The 21,170-nt window shown below is 32.8% G+C and overlaps 1 protein-coding gene across 4 annotated transcripts in view; it reads left to right on the top strand.

Annotated features, from left to right (window-relative positions):
• Positions 1–16,012, top strand: part of LOC129798844 (E3 ubiquitin-protein ligase RNF19B-like) — an 80,255-nt gene extending 64,243 nt beyond the window's left edge. For all 4 annotated transcript variants that reach the window (XM_055842252.1, XM_055842278.1, XM_055842270.1 and 1 more), the window contains exons 8-11: positions 5,902–6,079; positions 11,877–12,048; positions 14,805–15,072; positions 15,149–16,012. In XM_055842252.1, coding sequence (XP_055698227.1) covers positions 5,902–6,079; positions 11,877–12,048; positions 14,805–15,072; positions 15,149–15,586 — 1,056 coding nt within the window. In that variant the 3' untranslated portion in view covers positions 15,587–16,012. The remainder of the gene's footprint in view (positions 1–5,901; positions 6,080–11,876; positions 12,049–14,804; positions 15,073–15,148) is intronic.
• Positions 16,013–21,170: the final 5,158 nt, after the last annotated feature.

The raw sequence follows: 21,170 nt of genomic DNA on the forward strand, positions 1-21,170 counted from the left end.
AAGATCAAACATTAAACGGCTGTAATGAAGCTAGTTTTTATCCAACTCAGACAAGTTTGGATTCATTAAAAAGGTTCAATGAAACAATCCATCGATCCTGGAATTCAAGCATGTTGCAAAGTCTTATAGACTTTTCCATCCTACTTCAATGATTTCAATCACAATTGTAATATGCTGCCTGCTGCCACATATTGTGTTGTATGATGATGAATATTTGTGTGATTGCCTCTGATTTCATTTTCTGTCTCCATTTCTTCCATCAGATAAATAATTTTCCGGGGAATTTCCCTGACACAGAATGTTTTTAGCGACATTGCAATTTGTGAATCACAATCTGATCTTATAGCCATAAACTTAATTTTATTTAATAATAGCATGATATATACTTTCAATTAATTAAATATACCAGGTTCGTGCATATGATTCTATTAAAAAAGCACTAAAAATTGTTAATATTTTCTGTTTCTTATGCTTAAAACATTTTTATTTGAATACTTGAATACTTCAATTTACTTGAATAAGAATTTGTTCTATGTAGGAGGAGTCTTTCAGGCGTCGCACTTCACACACTCTCTGGCTTCGAACACTTCATACTTTTCTCATATTCCCCAAATGAATCTGACCTATTTTATCAGAAAATGTGCAACTTAAGACCGGCTATAAAAATATTCCATATAATACTTTAGCTACTATGTAAAAGTGCAAAAGGATATTAAAGTCACGTTTATTGCCTCCAAATGATCAATTTTATCATCTTTATCCAGTAACTAATCCAGATCGGCGCCATCAATTGTATTTGGTCTTTTTGCCCTTTTCGTCGAGATCGCTACTCCTGAAGCATTTAACCAATTTTCACATGTGGTTTTTATGGTTTATGTTTGCTATAGATTTCTTTAGTCAATTAATGGGCTTTAGTTGTTTTATTTTTCTAAAGTTAAACAGAACATTTTACCTTAATCTCAAATACTTTTTGCTTTCCTAAACGGAAGGCAAATCATTTACATAGGGGGAACTGGGGCAGTAGTAATCTGGGGTAGTTGTAAACACTGTGATTTTTTTCATTAATTTTAAGACTCCAGAGGATAAAACCGATAAGCATTCATAGATACCATGGGGATGTATGTCCACAGATAAATTGGTCAATAAAATCCTAATATACTTTAAAAATAAAAATCATTTTCCTGAAAATGTTGATAATTCGATTATTTTGATCATTTGGATTTCCACCTGGAAATTAAAAATTGTGTAAAATAATCGAAATGTAGTAATACCAGTTCTTTCCTACATCTTTTAGGATTATATTAATGCATTTACTAGAGAAATTGAGATACTCATTACTTTAAAAGAATTAATAATTGGTCAGAAAACAGCATTTGGGGTAGATGTAAACAGGCAATTTCAATTTCACAAAATGAGTAGGTAAAAGAGCGGGAAATTGACCTTCATGCGAAATATCTATAATTCATAGATTACGAAAAAAATTGGTGGCGCTGTGTTCAATAAAAAGTCACATGATGTCAAAATATGGGGAAAATCTATTGAAAAATGTCTTTGATATGCATGCTTTTAGTTTTTTTGCTATTTTAATTATTCTTTGTAAAAAGTGTCGTGATTTTTTGAAAAATATACAGTCTTTATATATCTCTTAAGTAATTAAAATAATCGAGAGTGGTGCAAAGTTAATTTCAAGGGTGGGAAAAAAGGTGTTTACATCCTCCCCAGAAAGTGGTTACTTCTACCCCAGGTATTTTGTGAAAAGAGAAAAATGCACAGTGACACAAATTTTATTTTTATGGAAAACTCAATTGTTTTCCAGCATCCGCATTACTCTCGATGTATTGCCTATACCCAAGGGTAAAACATGAGCTAAGAAATATTTTCCAAAAAATCACAATGTCCTTGAAAAATCACCTCAAATTCCTCAGTCTCCCCTAGTTCACACACAATATTTGTTTAAAATGTACGCTAGTAGGGGAAAGGGGAATTTTGTCCAGTTTCTTATTTTGGACACTTTGAGGATAAAATTGGACACTAAAAATAAATTGATTAAAATGATGGATTTTTATTCCAATATTTGATGAATAATGAATTCTATCTAAATATTTGTTCTTTTTGGAAGATTTTAACACTAAATACGTTAAATTTTGAATATGATTTGAGTTGAAATTGCTTTATGGAAAATTCAGTGTGAGCAATTGCTTACGAGAAATATGATAGAACTTCGTGTTTACTTCAGTCTCATTTAGCTGTGGTGAAGTACTAACAATGTTTCTTCGCTCTTTTTGAGTGATATTATTGAATATTCATTAAATATTGTGTTGATTCACATTAATGGTGATTTGTACATACCTGAAGTGAGATTTTCCTTGTGAATTACGTTTTTCGTGTGAAAAATGGGCAATTTTCTAAGAGGTTCACCAGTGAGGTGATAATCCTTATTTTGGGCAGGTGTTTTTCTCTGGAAATTTCGTGAAGTTTTAGCTTTTGTGATGACTAGGTTGGACAAATGTCTGGAGAAACAAAGGAGCATCATCTCTACGAAAGAGATGTAGCGAGAAAAGCCTTGAAAGACTCCCGGAAAGGTCAAGGAATGAGTGAATCCGAGCATACTTGGAGTACCGAAGTCAACTCACTTTAATGAATGATATGGAAAGTTTCCGGGCTTCTTGTGACATTCTACGGTTCCCTTACATAAACAGCAAGAGGACTTTGTAAGATTGGTTCATGAAATGAAGAATAATGGGCATCCTGTTGAGGCGGATTAGCTGTCCAAATTTACAGCCAAGTTGTCCAAATTAATAACCAAGTTGTCCAAAATAAGACCCAAATTCACCTCTACATATCAATTCATTTTTAAACGTATTAAAACTAATTGTAGTAAAAATAAGACGATAAATAGCTTGCCAAGTTTCTAAACAACCCTTCTGAAAAGAGAGTAACAAAAAAAGTCAATTAGTATCGAAAATATCGCACTTCAAACTTGGAACATCGATGCTTATAAGCATACTGGTCAAAATTATGATCCCTTACCCTGTAATATTACTAATTTAATGATCGAAAATTTAAAATATTTTCTTAACCAACCCTTCAAAATTTTACTCAAGTTTCTGCATTATTATTACCTTAGCCATTTTCCATTACGGCTTAAAAACATCACAATTTTACTGCAAATATCTTGACAAAATATTCGAAATATCCCTAAATAAATATTATTCATATTATTTTAATAAAGCCCCAAACTAAATATTTTGTCATCATATAGAAGAACTTCCCCTTTGTGCACGCATATTGCTCTCAAGATGAACGACGTGTGACTTATGTCAACAGCCTTTCATTCTTTACTGAGGGGAATTCTGTCAAAGATGGGCGTCCCCATAAAAATCTTATCGACTTTATTTATGATGTAATTGTGGGAAATCATTCATAATATCTCTGCGACAAACATACTTCAGTGGAAGTGGGCAGAAGAGGGGTAGCTTATATAGAAAGAAAATTATAAGAGGGTAAAAGAAAATGCCATGGAAAGCCACTTCTTTCTTCGCACTTTGGGGCAATAGAAATCATCGTAAAAATGAGTCATATAAAAGTGGTTTTTGGTAACGTGCAAAAGCAGAAGGGGTTAGAACGATGTGAAAGAACTTGTTTGGGAGATTTCCTTTTGGTTGTGGAAAAATTTTTATTGCAACGATCTTTTATGATGGTAAAGTGGATGTTGATTTTTTTGCTGTTTGCTCTGTGTAAATGGAATATCACGTCCAATGGTGGATTTCGAAATTGCCACTTCATACTAAAGGTTTAAGGGTTGCTCCTTTTATGCGATCGCGTGGTTGTTGTCTTTTGTCATCAACATGTCGTGATTGTCGTGATTTCTCCACCTCTGACCACGTAACATGTAATTCTGGGGGTGTAATTCAGAAGATTGAGGAGAAGTGACGTAAAAAAAGGCATTCTTTCTTTGAGGGCAGACATATCGTTCATTGCATGGAATAGTAGTCCAGAGGAAACATATCAGATTGAAGTGTATCTATTCCACTGCTTTAATTGCTGGACACACTTAGGACTCAATCCAAGAGATAGAGTAACTTAATTATAATTATAATTTCCATCGGTTTCTGACTAAGCCGCCTCTCGGCTTAAGCCAAAAAACGGCTTAGTTAGTGGGAAACTGATGAGAATTTAGTCTAATCATTATTTTGATTATAATTACGTTAAACCGTCTCTCGGCTTAACTCGTAAGTGTGTCTGGGGCATTAGGTTTAAAGGTCAAAATATTAATTCATTGCGGATTATAAATGAAGTGTAATTCTTTTACAAATTTGACTTCGACTTTCTATTACCTATAATAATGGTGACACAACATTCCATAGAGGAACTAGGCCTTCCCACAAGGAGAGTTCGGGATATCCATTATTATTTTTTTAGACGAGATGAGATTGTCAGTCCCATGACCGTGGAATCAAGTGCAGTGAAGCTCACTGGATCCAATTCGAACACCTTTAATGCCAGAAAAATTCCTGGTGACCTAAAGGGGATTCGTACCCGGGACACTTGCATCATAAAGCGAGTGCTCTACCACTTGACCCATTGAATTACCTATACCTTTGTTTAACTCTATTTGTTGCTACTTCTTTTGTAGACTTTTAACATATTCTCAGATGAATGAGAAAAAAACTAAAACTCTTTCTTCTTAACTCACTTAAGCCGAGGTACGAATTAGTCATAAACTGTTGAATATGTAATCCGATCATTATTTTAATTATAATTACATTAGGCCGTCTCTCGGCTTTAGTCTCAAGTGTGTACAGTATACATTACAGGCAAAATGAGCAATGATTCAAATGAAAACCTCATAAACTTTCCTCCATGACTTTAATTATCAGACTGGCTCCTTTTTCGAGACAGTTTTCTATGTATTTTTTATTAGTTTTTCTCCTGAAGTATACGCTTAAGTGTTAATTGCTTTAAGTTTTGTATTATTAAGAAATTTAACCAAATTTGTTAAAAATAAACCCTTGTAGAGTAGTTGAACTTACGTATTGACGAAATGTTCTGAAGTATTCTCAAACCAAATACAAAAATTAAAGAAATCGTTCAGTTTTATTTCAAATTAAGTCAAAAGAATATATTTTTGGTAGGGTGGGAGATAAATGAGGGGAAACAGAACAAACGTTTAAGGGGGGGTCACTGAAAACCAGAAGTCAATATCTTAAAATCCCTTAAAGAACATGTGTCACTGTGAATTCATATGCGCGATATGATTGAAGATAGGGTGAATAATTTATCATTACCATTTCTAACTTTTATCAAATGACCATGATAGCTAAGCAGGAAAATTTCCTCTTGAGAGCTTAAATGCTTTATCAATCGAATTATTATTGTTCCAATTTATCCATTTTTTCTCAGTGGCTAAATTACTTTTCTATTTTTTTCTATTCTCAATCAATTGAGTTTTATTGTTGTGTGCTATTGAGGGAAATGATGACGAGGGAAAAGTGACTACTACATTAGAGAAAATGTTGTAGGCTGTCTAGAGGATTAAATGTTTTCTTCTCATTCCCCTCTAACTATTTTTGAAATATACTCTCTCTCTACAATTTTTTTCCCTATCCCCATCGTATCCTTTAGCATCTCAACGATGACGTAGTTTCTGACCTAAATATTCTCTTGGATAAAATGATGTTGCACTGTGTCGGGTGTGGAAATGAATGGGAATACAGTACGACCTGTGCTGAGGTGCGGGGAAAAGGGTATGGATTCATTCTCAAAATGGGGTCAATCAATGTAAAAGTAATACATGATTCCCTCACTTGCTCCTGTTTTCCGGCTGATTTAACATTGCAAAAATGTGGTGGTATGGATGAACTAAAGATACTGACCTCTATCTGGTGCATTCTTTTGCAGGTCCTCGTGGCACCGGTTCTGGCCGGCTTAGCTGTAGCCATTGGTGTTCCAATTCTACTCTTCTATGTATATGGCGTGGTGCCTGTGTCTCTCTGTCGGGCCGGTTGTGGAGTATCTACCACAAAAGATGGCTTCAAGTTTGACTTTGAGGAAGAGTATAGTGCAGCAAGAAATCCTGGTATGTTATTTATTTATTTACTACTTGTTACTAAGCCCTAAAATGTGCTAAGAATAGTCTTTTGAAAAAAAAGGCTTGAAAAATCACTGACAGTGAAAGTGATTAATTTTTTATCATCCTAATTGAATTGTCTGGCAGGGGAAAATTAGAGGAAATTTCGCCTATAAATGGAACAACTTGATAAATGAGAAAACACTTAATCACGCCCTATCAATTCAGTGTAATTTACGATATGGTACATTCATCCAAATAGATCTTATATTTATCCTGTGAATCAGTAATAATTAATTCACACCCTTTCGCATCAAATTTCACTAATGGAAGCACAATTTAAAGATTTTTTTTTATTGAATTTAGCTATGAAAATGAATTCTATACTTTCTTCTAAGTCAGTGATGCTAAAATACATTACATTTGTGTTTTTCACAGATAATTTGTACTTGTTCGAAATTTATTTATAAAATAATTACCCAAATATTTAAATAATATTTCTTTTTGAGTTTAAAAATACCAAAATTTACTCCCAAATCTATGATTTTACTTCCAATCTGCTCAATCAACTGCACAAATTTGATATAATCTAATAAAATATGCCACGCAATGGCTAGTGTGCTAACTAGAATTTTCGCTCATGAGAAGGTCTAGTTCCTCTATTGCGACAAATTAAGGTCAAATAAAAAGTCTTGAGCCTTTTTCGCAAGATTTCTTTAGTGAGCTATCTCACGATATGTAAATCACATCGGATCATACTAAACGGTATTTGGACGGTGAAAATACTCTTTAAGAAGTTCTTTGACAGTTTTGCGTTTGGTCGAGCCAAATTATATGGTAGGGGAAGATGGGGCTACTTTAAGTTGTGGAGCTACGTTAATATACGTTTTTTTCGCATACTTCTAAAAGAATCTGGGCTTTAATTTAAGTTAGATACACAAAATAATTGTAGATCTTAATAAAATAATTGCAAGGCTTTGCTTACTTTCGAAACATGCGTAAAAATCGTACATCGATGTAGCCCCAAGTCCTCCCCCTAAAACTTTCCAAATTGAAGATAATGCAAGGGAAAAATCGATATATTCTTCAGTATTATTACGAGAAAAGTAAAAGGACGATACAGGTGTTAAAAAAAATTTTGCTGTTTATGGACCCAATACAATATCGGATGCAACGGATACAACAGCAAATCGGTGCTTCAAAAGGTAACGGCGTTATCACACTTGCACATTAAAATTCTAATGTGAATCACATTAATTGTTGCTTGTGAGCGTCCAAATATGTTATTTGTGTCTTTGAGTCACTGAATATTTGGGGTTTTTCTATTTATTGATTATGAAGTGGGCTTGGCCTGCAAAAATAAGTTTAAATTTACCTAAAGCATAAATATTTTTCACATTAAAAAATTAAAGAGAAAATCGCATTAATTTTTCGCATTAATGCTATAAATCCATTTATATTAAATTTTGCGGGCTAAGTCTACCTTTTTATAAACAAATAGATCAAATTTTGAATACAAAATGATTCAAACACACAAATTACACATTTGGACTCTCACCAGCGACAATTAATGTGAATCATATTAAAATTTTAATGTGCAAGTGTGATAACACAGTAAAATGAAGAACAAAGATGAGGCACCCTTTGTTAGGCCAATTATCGAAAATGTCGAGAAAATCAAGGAAATCGTTGAGTTGGACCGGCACAAGAGCACTTTTTTTATTGCTCAAGAACTAAAGATTAACCAAAAAACAGTTTGGAACCATTTGCATAAAATTGGTCTCACGAAAAAGCTAAATGTGCGGTTGCCACTGGCACCACACAAATTGTCAAAAAGAACCTTTAGAACCGAATTGATGTCTGCGATTCTTTGCTGAAACGTAACGAGATCGACTCGTTTTTGGGACGAATGGTGAGTAATGATGAAAAATTGGTCACATAGGAGTACAAAAGTCGGAAAATCATAGTAAAAGCGCGTTGTGCCTGCCTAAGCGCTTACCAAGCCCGGATTAACAGCCAAAAACGTCTTGCTGTGTGTTTGGTGGGATTGGAAGGGAATTATCTATTATGGGCTGCTGTCTAACGGCCAAACGCTCAATTCGGACCATTTTTGTCATCAACTAACCAGCAGGCAATCGATCAGAAGCGCCCAGAATTGACCAATGGGAGGGTGTTGTGTTCCATCAATACAACGCCAGGCCGCACATATTTTTAACGAAGCTCCTATACTTCGAGAGCTTGCATAGGACATTCTATCTCACCCGCTATATAGTCCAGTAGGGGAACTGGACCTACACAAATCTCCCTTATTATATTCAAAAGTACAAACCTTAAATGATAGTGGGTATCGAATCTCCATTATAAGCAGTTGTATAGACCTATCCAATGATTGATATGAGTCACATTATTGAATAGTTTTGCTGAATTTACCACATAGAAAATTCTAAATTTGTCATATGACATTGTCATACTGTTACAAAATTCCCCTACAGACCCGGCACCAAACGATTGTCATCTTTTCAAGGATTTCTTGATAATGCAAAACTGTCTTCAAAAAAGGCTTGTGAAAATGACCTAGTCAAGTCTTTTTTTTGCCAGTAGGATGAGCTTTTCTACAATCGTAAAATTATGAATTTACCTTCAAAATGAACAAAAGTTAAACAAAATGGCGCATATTTGATCTAAATCGAATAATCCCAACTATGTAAATTTCATCTTCAAAATAAAGCTTTAAAAGGCTTAAAGGTGTCTACACATTGGAGCTGATTTCATCAAGAATTATTTCAAGAATTTTTTAAAGAAAAATTCATATTTTTGAAGGAATTTTTGAAGAAAAATGCCTCCACACTGGGTTTTTTATTTTCCATCAAAAATTTTTTGACAGTTTGCCATCATTTCCAAGTCTCTTGCTCTTCTGACTGTTTTTCACGAAAATTTGCTGTTTCACTGCTGGAAAAAGTTAGAAAAGCGTTTGGTGAAGTTCCTTGGGATAGTATTTAGTGAATTTCTGAAGAAAATCTTCTAAATATGCAAGGGAATAGTGTTTTTCTGGAGTTGTCGTTCTTGGTGGAATCCAACCCAGCATTTGAAGGAACATTTCCTGTGATTTTCCTCCAGAAATTGCACCACTTTCTTCTTTTTCGAGGTATTTCCTCCATCATTTCTTCCAAGTTTACAACAAAAGCGCTCAAAATAATTAATTTTCGTCTTCCCGCCCTTCGACACACAAGATCACAAAACACTTGGTGGGAAATTATGAATGATATTTGACCAACTTCACACTGGACGACTGACGGTCGATTTTTGTTTTCGGAATACGGGACCATAACCTCAAAACATTATTTTTATTTTCATCTACAAATTGTGTGATATTCGCAGTTTGCTGTGGAGAAAAAGTTGTTTTTTTTCGGGATAATCTCCTTGTAAAAAGAAAAAAGATTCAATAAAAAAATTTTTTTTAAGGATTTTACTTTAGATTATTTTTTATTTCTCACCACCTTTTCATGCACTACTATTCAAACTGGGAGTCCCACGGAGGAATCGAGGGCCTGTGGCTATCCAGTTCTGGTGTTCTCGAAAGGAAGCAATCCCACATAGTTCCTAGTGGTTGAGAAAGTGAATGATATAAAAGATCATTCTGATGTTCTTCTGGGGGTTCAAGTGATGGCTTCTTGTATCTCCGGACAGCTCTCGTTTGCATTGAGATTTCCTCGGTGGCTCTGGTTAGCTCTTGTTGTAATTGGTAACCAAGGCATATAGAGATTCCAAAGTGCCCGTAAATTTTCTCCTTTCCATCCATCTTGCAATCCATGGAGTACGAAGCCACTGTACTGTGGAACACCTCAAGAATACACAGATGGATTAACTTCCGGCAATTTCTGGAGAAAAATCACAGGAAATGTTCCTTCAAAAGCTGGGTTGGATTCCACCAGGAATGACATCTCCAGAAAAACACTATTCCCTTGCATATTTAGAAGATTTTCTTCAGAAATTCACTAAATACTATCCCAAGGAACTTCACCAAACGTTTTTCTCACTTTTTCCAGCAGAAAATAACAAATTTTCGTGAAAAACAATCTTGAATCGTGATGGTTTCCGTCAAGAATTCTGTCAAGAATGACTTTGATGAATTTTATTCCAATGTGTAGCCGGTAATTTCTTTCAAAAATTCTTGATGGAAATTACCTTGAATTGGATATGATTTTTGAAGAAATTTGTCTACACATTAGACAAATTTTCTTCAAAAATCCATCTTTTTGTCAAAAATTCTAACCAATGTGTAGGCAATTTTCTTGAAGAACACTTCTTGAAGCTCATTTTTGATAGAAATTTCTTATAATGTGTAGACACCTTAAGACTTTTTACTTGACCTATAATATTATTGTTATTGCTCCGGCACACCTTTACGTTTTGAAAGAAAAAAAAAACAAATATAGCGTATTAAGTTTTTCCACGGATTGGAAAGAAGGTTTAATTTTTCGTCCTATTTTCAATGATTAATACATTTATTTGACATTTAGATCAAGAAAATTTCAAGAAATCAAAATTCACTCCCTTTCTCAAACATGTTCCAGATGTCATTCACTCATTTTCGCATAGTTTTTCCACTTTTTAAATATCGTAACAAATTCAATTTAGTTCAAACTAATTTTGAGTACGATAGAATGGGATAAAGATGTGGAAAACATTTGAGAAATAAAGGAATGTGAATTTTGATTTCATGAAATTTTCCTTGATCTAAAAAGTGTACCGAAACCTTTACGGCTCATTGGTAGGTAGGGAATATTTTAATGTATAAAATGATTACCCAGAATATAAATTTATCTCGTTTTTATTTAGCATAAGTTAATTATTTATTCCCATTAGTCTTATTTATATAAAAATATAATAAATTATCTTTCTGAAGTATATGCTTTTGCTTCTTGTTTAAAAAGTTAATAAAGCAAATTTAATTTACAGTAGACTCTCGCTCAATCGGCTCTTTTTCAATCGGGCGAAAAATTTTGTTGACAACTTTCACATTTAATTATGAAGCTAATTTGCTCAAATTCGTTGTTCTTCCTATTGTGGTTCTTTATAATTGAGCGCTTCTTGTGGAATTTACAAAAGCTTTGACGCCCAAATCTATCGATAAACCGGATGACATTTTGCCCCAAATGCCCAATGGAGGGAGAGTCTACTGTATTTATCTTTGGAAGTTCCAAGAAATTAAAATTCATTGCAGCAATTTTTTATCCAAATGAACTAATTGAGTTCTGGCTCTATAATGGAACATTCTGACCCCTTAAATTCTTCCAATCAATATTCGGTACATTCGAGACTTGATAAATTTGGTTGTTCCGTTGAAGCAAATTACAGTGAAAATCGATTCACAAATTTAATCAATTATTTTGATTTAGTTGTACGTGCATATTCAAGAAAGAATTAGGAAAATTTCACAGGAAATTGTCGTCTATATACAAGAAAAGCCAGAAGAAATGAAGAAAAGTAGAGTAATGAACAAGGAAAATGGAATTCAACCACGAAAATGTACTTTTTACCGTAAAACTTGTGCACATTTCGTCACTCACAAAAAGTGTTAATGATCTTGAAGTCATGTTGAAAAGACGATTTTTCAAGACGTTCAACAGTAAACGTGACATTTTGAAACCAGCATGAATATCACAATCACACTCATGTTTTTTTTGGCTTTTTAAGGACGTGTCGTTTTTTTTCCTCGAAATTCAATGAATTTAATTTGAGATTATTTTTTGTTTAAAATAAAATTTTTCTTAAGGTTTTAACTCGAGATTTTTCTTGCTACTAGATGCAGCAAGTGTTGATGCTGTATCGAGGATTGGAGCCACGAGTATTGGAGAAGTGAGTCTGAGTGTGGCCAGTGGAAGTCACTTGGGCGTTTCTGGTCAAAATCCAAGTATTGGTGTTGTGAGTTCATCAACGCGAGAATCCACAACAGCCCTTGCAGGCAGTATTACTGGGTGAGTATTTTTTAAAAACGTATAACATAAATATCGTCGGTTGCGGCTACCTCTGTCGTATCTGCATTTCTTTTGTGTCAGCATTTTACGCAAAAGGGGACGTCTGTATTGTAGTTGCTCCGAATGCAGATACGACAGAGATAGCCGCAACCGACGATTTATAGAATAAATAGAACTATTTTCCTTATTTCCAACAAATTTTAATTATTTTTTTAGACTCTATTACTCTTATTAATTAAATTTTAAAACTTTCAATAGTAGTAGGAAAACTAGGGCCAAAATGTGACAAGTAGAAAATTTCGAAATCCGATATCTTACCTCTCACTCAGATAAAAAGACTGAGACTACAAATTTCTTCCATAAATAGCATTAAAAAGCTTTCACAACGACACATCAATTTTGACAAACTTATTTATAGGATACAAGGGGGCAATTTCAAGCAGAATCTAATATTTCATCTACCAGTAGAGATGAAACAACCCTATCGCCGAGTTGAATTAACTCGAAGGATATCGAAGTAATTGTTACTCTTTTTCGTTGTAAACTTTAGTAAGTTGAAACGGGCGACTTGAATTAAGTCGACGGATATCGATACACTTATTACTCTTTTTCGACATAAATTTCATCTCGCCTGAAGTATATCTTTAAATGTTTTTGATTTAAGAATATACTCCAGTCAAGATAATTTTCATTTAGCTCTGTTAAGTTGTGCGAATAAAATCTATGATTTACGAATGAATAAGCGTTTCCAAAATTTTTCGGATTCGCTAACTATTTTAGAGGATTAGTATATTCTGAAAATCGTTTGTCAAAAGTGAACATTCAATGTAAGAAATTGTAGCAGATACAAGGCACGAAATGGGAAAAATCTGCACTTGAGTGACGTGAACTTAGCGCATTTGTATCCAGTTCGCCTTTTCTGCCATTTCTTAAGTAGAATAGCCTCTTTCAGAACGTGCTGCAAATGAAAGATTTCTACAATTCCAAATAAGACTTTACTCTTCAGATAAATCTAAAATCTATTAAAAATTATAAGTTTTAGTTTAAAAAAAAAATCTTATTTAGAGTTGCTCGACTACACTGAGAGAAATCCGAAAAAGTTAAAATAACATTCCAGAAATGTTAATTTTACCCTGCAGTATTGATCCGAAATCGGTGTAAATAATACCCTTTTTAGGTGTATTAGGGGTTAAAGTTATCCTTTTTTCATGTTAATTTTACCCTTTTTACCCTTGAAAAGGTGTAAAATTAACATTAAAAAATGTTGATATATTTTTACACCTAAAAAGTGTTAATGTTATGAGGAAAAAATGTTAATCACACCCTCTTTTTTTCTCAGTGTAAAGCATTAAGTATTTAATAAGTTCCTAACTCAATAACTTATTTTTAAGGAGTTGTAGAACATCCAAATTACTTGAAAAAATTTATATGAAAATGAGACAAACATTAGCGCTTTGTTGCGAATGGCGAAACTAATGTAATGAAACCCTTAACACTAAATACTTAATTAAGTTCATTGTAAAAGACTTTGATTAAGTAGTTTGTATTAAGAATAAAGACATGAAATATATTTTCGCTAAGTATTTATTTACTTATTCAATTGACTTTTGATACAGAAATCTCTTGAAAGCATAGTTCGGTAGCATGGTAATGTGAAGAAAAGCAAGAAGCGTCCACTTCCGTCTTAGAGTTGACCACCAACCTCCAGAGCAAAACGGTGGAAATACTCTTTCACACTCCTTTTTAAATAGTTATCCTAATGCCAATAAAATATATTTTAAATTCCTCATTTTTCTATTATATTTCTCAAATTAAAACAAAAAAAAATTTTTGCCTTTTGAATATGTAGCTACCAGCTCTGTTTTGTTGTCCGTCACTATATTTTTTTCGTTAGCTGTAATTGTTTCCGGACGGAACAGTTGTCGGAACTACCTTCCAGATAGTGAAGACTTATCTACACAGTAAAAAATGTGTAAAATTTTACTACTATAATAGTGCAAAATTTTGGTACTTTATTGTCACGTGGTTGAAAATTACCATTATTATAGTTGAAAAATTTTCAACAATGTTGTTTAATTTAAAAATGTGTAAAATTTTAACACTATAACAGTGTGAAATCGGATAAATTAATTATTTAATTGCGATCTGTGTAAAATTTCTCAGTGATATAAGAATTTTTCAACAATGTTTCGTGCTTTAAAACTGTTTGACAACTTCTAAAAATTACCACTATTATAGTATGATTAAAGTTTTTCACATTATTATAGTGTGAAAAAATACACAACTTTATGGTATTTTTTATCACATGATCAAAAATTAACACTATTAAAGTTTGATCATAATTTTTAACATTATTATAGTGTGAAACCTTGTGTATTTCAACCAAATTTGTTAAATTTTTAAACAAAAGTTGTGTAAAAATTGTTGAATTTCCAATTAAGACTTATACTTCAGTCGAGATGCTTTTCATTGGGCAAAAGTCATATAGAACATCAAATATTCATATGCATAATAAGTATATCGTGAAGATCCGAGCATCAGATGTAATCATTTCGCAGTAGGTTTTTCCGAGTACAGGAAAAACCAATAAAAATGTCTAAAAAGGCAAAAAAATCAAAATCTTCGAAATGAAAAGAAAATTCAACAATAAACAGAATTCAGCAATTTTTGAATTTACAAATAAAAATTCAAATAAAAATTCATAAAGAGATTCTGTATATAATTATTCGTTTTTTTTTATTTATGAAATCATTAAGGCATCGCTTGGAAGTGCAGGCGGACGTGAGTACATCGGAAACGGCCTCAGCGGTAACGTGTGTAAGTGAAAAATCCGGTAATACTCTCAACGATACAGCGTCCACTCGAGCCCTAGCTGGATCAATTCTCAGCTCACGTCAGCACATTGATTCGGCCAATGTGAGTGAAGATGGCATTTCTGAACGAGTGCGATTCGATAGCACTGTTTGCTACGTGATTGATGGCAAGAAGGAGACGGACGCTTGGTACACGGTACCACTTGATCAGGTAAGAATGAACCAAGTGTGAGAAATAACTTCAATTTTGATAGGACTCTGATGAATTGTAATCTGTAATGTTGAAGGATTTGGGAGCCGATAAGTTGAGTGTAGATAGTGGACGATCAATGAGAAGTTCTGAACGATCATTCCGGGATGAGTTGGATTCATCGAGTTTGTCATCGGGTCACAAGAGGATGACATTCTCACAGAGAAAACTGACAAATTCCCAGAATAGGAATTTGTCTGTGGATAGTAACACAGGTTCCAACAATTACATCCCGGAGAATGTGAGTCTGGAGGTTGAGGAAGAGGAAGAGGGGAGCAATGAAGCGACAATATCCGTGACATTTGAACACGATATTGATAAGGGGGCGGCATCGTCTTCCAAGGGAAAAAGCACAGAGGCAGGGAGTAGTGCACCAAAAACTGACAAATCAAATGTTAAGCGGTCAGCAACGAAAACGGCTATTTTGCGCAATTTATTCTTTTTCCAGAATGAGAATGGTGGCCCAAAATCATAGGAAAATTCTTTTTTATTTTTCTTATCTAAACTCTTTATAGATGACATTTTGAGATTGTAAGTATCTCATGATGCTCTATGTATTTCTTTTTATTTCTCTATTTAAGTTTTATTCATGCCCATACGTTGACAGATTTTAATTTTGGAATAAGATAAAGAATACGCACATATAATCGTATGCGTGTGTGTGGCTGAATGTTTCATATTCCAATTTAAATTTTTCATATTTTTGAGAATAATTTCTCTCAAAGAATTTTTAAATGCGATAAAAATTCTCAGAAATATTTCCATAAATTCTTCCGGGAAGCAAGTGGTTTAATACAGAAATAACCTTTCTTTCAAGACAAGTTTTCCAATTGTGGAAAAATCAAATTTTGAAATATTCATAATTTTTCTTTTATGTTGAAATAAATTGGATTTTACTGAATTATAACGGTATTTCAATTCTATTTTAGAAATTTCAAACAAGGAAAATAATAAAAGATATATGCTAAAATTGGAACCTATGCCAGCAAATAATTGTCTCATTATTGCATTAAGTAAAGCGGTCTTCAGACTAGAGCTTTAGCCCAGTTCCCATAGGTCTCAAAATCCTATATAGCGTCCAATTTAATTGCGTTTTAAGAGCGTAATCGGTTATATTTCGTTAATAATCCAATCCTAAGTTAAATTTTCCCAAAAAATCATAATTGATAAGAAATTAGAGCATTTAAACCATTTGGTTAAGCCTTAGGTCTGAAGCCCGTATAACAGAAGGAAAAGTTGCTTTTTTGTAAAATGGATGAACTGACAAAGCTCGAGTCTGTCCTTAAATTTTATTCTCAATTTTTATACTTTTTTTCCTGTGAAAAGAATAATTTTGAATTACTCATTTTGACACCTTCGAGGTTTCCAAGGTGAATGGAGCTTTGGGGATCTTATTTTCTTAAAATAAGAGAATCAAAAACCGACAGAGTGCTCGAACTCGTGCTTTCGATATAAACTGGATTATAAATTATTTAAAATATTGCCAAGTGGAATACAGGTAGCATTATTGAATTTACAATAAGGGTTTTATTTTTAAACGATAATCTTTCGAAAATCATCTTAGTGTTCTGTAATTTTTATCGCCATCCCTTACGTGAATTCGAAACCTAGCAATGTCAACTGAGTTGTCTTTATCATTTCACATGCGTCCGAAAATGCAATTCATCGATATTTCAATGAAATTTCTTTACTCAGTGATTTTCTGCAATTACAGTTTGTATTGGTCAATTTGTTTTACAAAATTCGTTGTCAATTGACAGAAATCTCAAAAATATGACTTCTGATATTGACACAATGACAATGTCACGGTTAGAGAGTGACTTTTTCGAAAAACTCCCCTGAGTTTTGTCGAAATTTCTAATATAAAACTTTTCCAGGAGGGGAATTCTGTAACGCTCTGGCAATGCCATATGACAAATTGGGTTCGAATCTCAGGTGAGCTTTTTCGAAAATGGGATTCTGTAGTCGTGACATTGCCATTTCAGTTCACGTGGCATTGTCAGAAGTCACTTGAGATTTCTGACAATTCAAATAACAATGAATTTTGTTAAACAAATCAACCAAGACGTGCTGTATTTTCATAAAATCATCAAGTAAAACGATTTCATAAAAAAATCAATGAATTGCATTTTCGAACTCATATGATATAGCAAAAAAAGCTCGAATGGCATTGTCAGGTTTCGAACTCACGCGTGACAATGCCACGAAAATTACAGAATTCACCTACAGAGCGTTGAAGCCTCAAGTGGATCACTGGATTGTGTAGTATCTCTATTGCTGAAGGCCTCAGGTTCGAGCCTAGGCAGCTTCAGATTTTTCAGTTGTCGTATTAATCTCAAATTCGTCCAATGAATGATTGGAAAAGTAATTCCAATGCATTCACACTTAACCGCCTAAAAATAATTGGTTGATACAAAAACATGTTTCAAAATGTAGACTGCAGTCGAATACACATTCACTGCCCAGGAGGGGAATTCTGTAACGCTCTGGCAATGCCATATGACAAATTGGGTTTGAGTCTCGGGATAGCTTTTTCGAAAATGCGATTCTGTAGCCGTGGCATTGCCATTTCAGCTAACGTGACATTGTCAGAAGTCACATATTTGAAATTTCTAGCAATTAAAATGACAATGAATTTTGTTAAACAAATCAACAAGGACAGATTGTATTTGCATAATATCACTAAGTAAAGGTATTTCATTAAAAAATCAGTGAATTGCATTTTTGAACTCATATGATATGACAAAAAAAGCTCGATTGGCATTGTCAGGTTTCGAACTCACGCGTGACAATGCCACGAAAATTACAGAATTCCCGTACAGGAGGGGAATTCTGTAACGCTCTGGCAATGCCATGACAAATTGAGTTTGAGTCTCAGGAGAGCTTTTTCGAAAATGCGATTCTGTAGCCGTGGCATTTGCCATTTCAGCTCACGTGACATTGTCAGAAATCACATATTTGAAATTTCTAGCAATTAAAATGACAATGAATGTTGTTAAACAAATCAACCAAGACTTTGCATAATATCACTAAGTAAAGACATTTCCAGTTATATTTGCTTCGCAACACGAAATTTCTGATTTTGATAAACTTATATTTTCGAAAATATATTTCGAACATAAAGCTTCTAATAAGAGGAGATTTATACGGCGCAAGATAGGCAAGACGGAACCCTAGGTTAGACCTCAACGGTAGATTTCGAAAGGAAGTTTTCGAATTCGAATCAATTTACCCTCGTTTAAATGAGTCTTAAAAATTCAATTATCACTTTTTAAAAGATTAATTTTCTGATCGATACTAATGTAGTTGCATATCACAGGTAAATTTTTTGGATTTTTTTTCAATTTTATATGATAATTTAAATGTTTTCCTTAATTCTGATCTCTATGTTATCCTAATCAATATTTTTCAATATATCTTCTGATTTATTTTGCAATTGATTTCTCAAAAACTTTTAATTGAGTAAATTTTCAATTTCCTTCTATTCTGTCTCGTATACAAAAGAATCTTCATTTAGATTCAATATGCGGAGATTTTCATCGGTACAAAAAATAGAAATAGAGATATTTTCGCATTTTAAGTTGGTAAAATTTATTTGTTTTTCAGTGATGAAGTAAGGTTTGGCTAAGCATTTAGAATTCAAATTAGACAAAAGACTTCATGCTTTTCATCCATTCACAAATCACGCAACTAATCAAAATTTCGCCCATAAAATCGAATGTATAACCGAAAGTTTGAAATTCAATTTGCCACAAGCTTTCCGAACGACTCTTCTAGCCTTCCTACTCAAAAGAGAAATATAATTAGCCAATTTATTGAATTTTCTGAGTAATTAATGCTATAGAAAAAATAACAAAAACTCACCAAGCTAAACATTTGATAAAAAAAAACTGTTATTCCAAAAAAAGAAGAAAAAGAGAAATAGAACATGAAAAAATATATTAATCTACCATTTTTCACACTTGACGTGCGTGAATGTGTGTTTATAGACAAAGAATTAAAAAAAAAATCTTGCGAGGAGAAAGAGAAAAGAACATAAATGAAATAGGTGAGATTATTAGGAATCTCACCTAAATAGAGAGCATGATATTCGATAATTCACTAAAAAAATATATTGTTGCCCAGCGGAATATCTATCATTATTTGCTCAATGGTTTCGCATTTTCCTCAATTTCGGAGAATTTTTTCTTTAATAATTTTTAAAAATGAAATATAATTCAAAATAAAATAATAATTATAGCTTCATTTTATCAATATTATTTTATTTATAAAAAAACAAACACAATCTGCATTATAAACCCTTTTGAGCGATATAAATGATGTTGAGAAAGCCTCTGAAATATTTAAATGTTGCGCGAAGAGATTTTTGTAATACTAAAAAAAAATGAAGAAAAAACTTGATGTGAAAAATATGATAGACACACAATATTGAACCTAATTAACGTTTAATTTTAATTTATTGAAAAAAAATGAGAATAGATGTTAATAGAATTTGCCAAATTACTATTAATTTATATGTTTCTTCTTCTTTTTTTACAAAAATAAATATCAAATACTGAAAATTTTGGTGTTTTTTTTTAATTTCGTGATTCTCCAACTTTGTAAATTGGGATGTCTTTTGCTGTTTGTTCATTTTTGTGAAATGGAGTTAATTTTGATATTATTAAAAAAAAGTTATGACATGTGATTTAATTTGTTTAACTTTTAAGCATTAGTGCTTAAGGAGAAGTGGGTTACCTTTGAAATTGGGCTTCTTTTCCAATTTTTAAATGAAACTGGAACTTATTATGTTATGAAATAATTTAGCTTAGTAAACGCATTGCGAAGCTAAAATTACGTCATGATTATAGGACTCAATTCCATTTAAAAATATAAGAAAAAAGCCCAATTTCAAAGCTCCCCAATAACCTCAACTGTCTTTCCCCTTATTCTTTTTGGTATTACCACTTTTTGGGGTTTTTCCTATTTTTTTAAAGCCAATTTACTATTTTTTTAAATCAACAAATTTGAATTTTTGGGACGAAATCATTGAATATTGGAAACAATAAGATTTGAGGAAAAATATGAAGGTAAGTTACGAACGATATTTGGTCAAAATGAACATATATGTTCATAAAGGCTCCGGCACACCTTTTAGATCGGTCAAATTTCATGAAATCAAAATTCACTTCTTTTTCTCTCTTAAAAGACTTGCTTAAGTCTATCCCACTCTTTCGGTCTCAAAATTGGACTAAACCAAATTTAATTTGGTGTGATGTTCAAAAGAAGAAAAAGAGCGCGAAAGAGTAGGATAGACATATGCTAAACTTTTAAGAAAGAAAAGGATGTGAATTTTGATTTTATGAAATTTGGCCGATCTAAAAGGTGTGCCAGAGCCATAAAAAAACAATTTTGAAATTAGAAATACCTAGGATATTGATCATACGTCCTTATACCCTTAAAAGGATACGAACAAAGGGAACAAAGTAACATAAAACTTGGTACAATTTCAGCTACATCGGAAAATATTAAATAAACTAGGATGTTAAAGAACCCTAAACTACCATCCTATTTTCTATATACTTAACTTTAACTGCTATCAATTATGGTACTATACTGTAATCAGTAATACTGAGTAAAAATTCAAAATACTAAGTAGAAATTACCCAAGTACCATTTTCTTCTCTCTAATCATCTTGCAGAATTCTCGAAGTACGGTATGACATAAATAGAGTCACGTTTCTAAAATAACTATTGTAAAACTTCCAAAAGGGTTGTAGTGACTTGTATAAAACTTTGAAAAAAAACGTATGTATACAGTGGTGGCCAAAATAATAGAACCACTTTTTAAAGCTTATTTTTGTTTTATTTTTTGTATCTTCCCAACTTGTTGCCATAACTTTGATGTAGAAATCTTCAAATTATTAACATCGTAGAATAAACGTTGTTTTGTCCACTAGAGATCTCTATATTGCGCAGAATACATAAATACTGAAATTCAATTCGGACAATAAAATAGGAAAATTGTCATTTATAATTTCTAAATATTGCTTTAGTTCCACTTATTCGATTTATAGATC

This window comes from Phlebotomus papatasi, chromosome 1 (assembly GCF_024763615.1).
Source record: "Phlebotomus papatasi isolate M1 chromosome 1, Ppap_2.1, whole genome shotgun sequence".
Classification (NCBI taxonomy): domain Eukaryota; kingdom Metazoa; phylum Arthropoda; class Insecta; order Diptera; family Psychodidae; genus Phlebotomus; species Phlebotomus papatasi.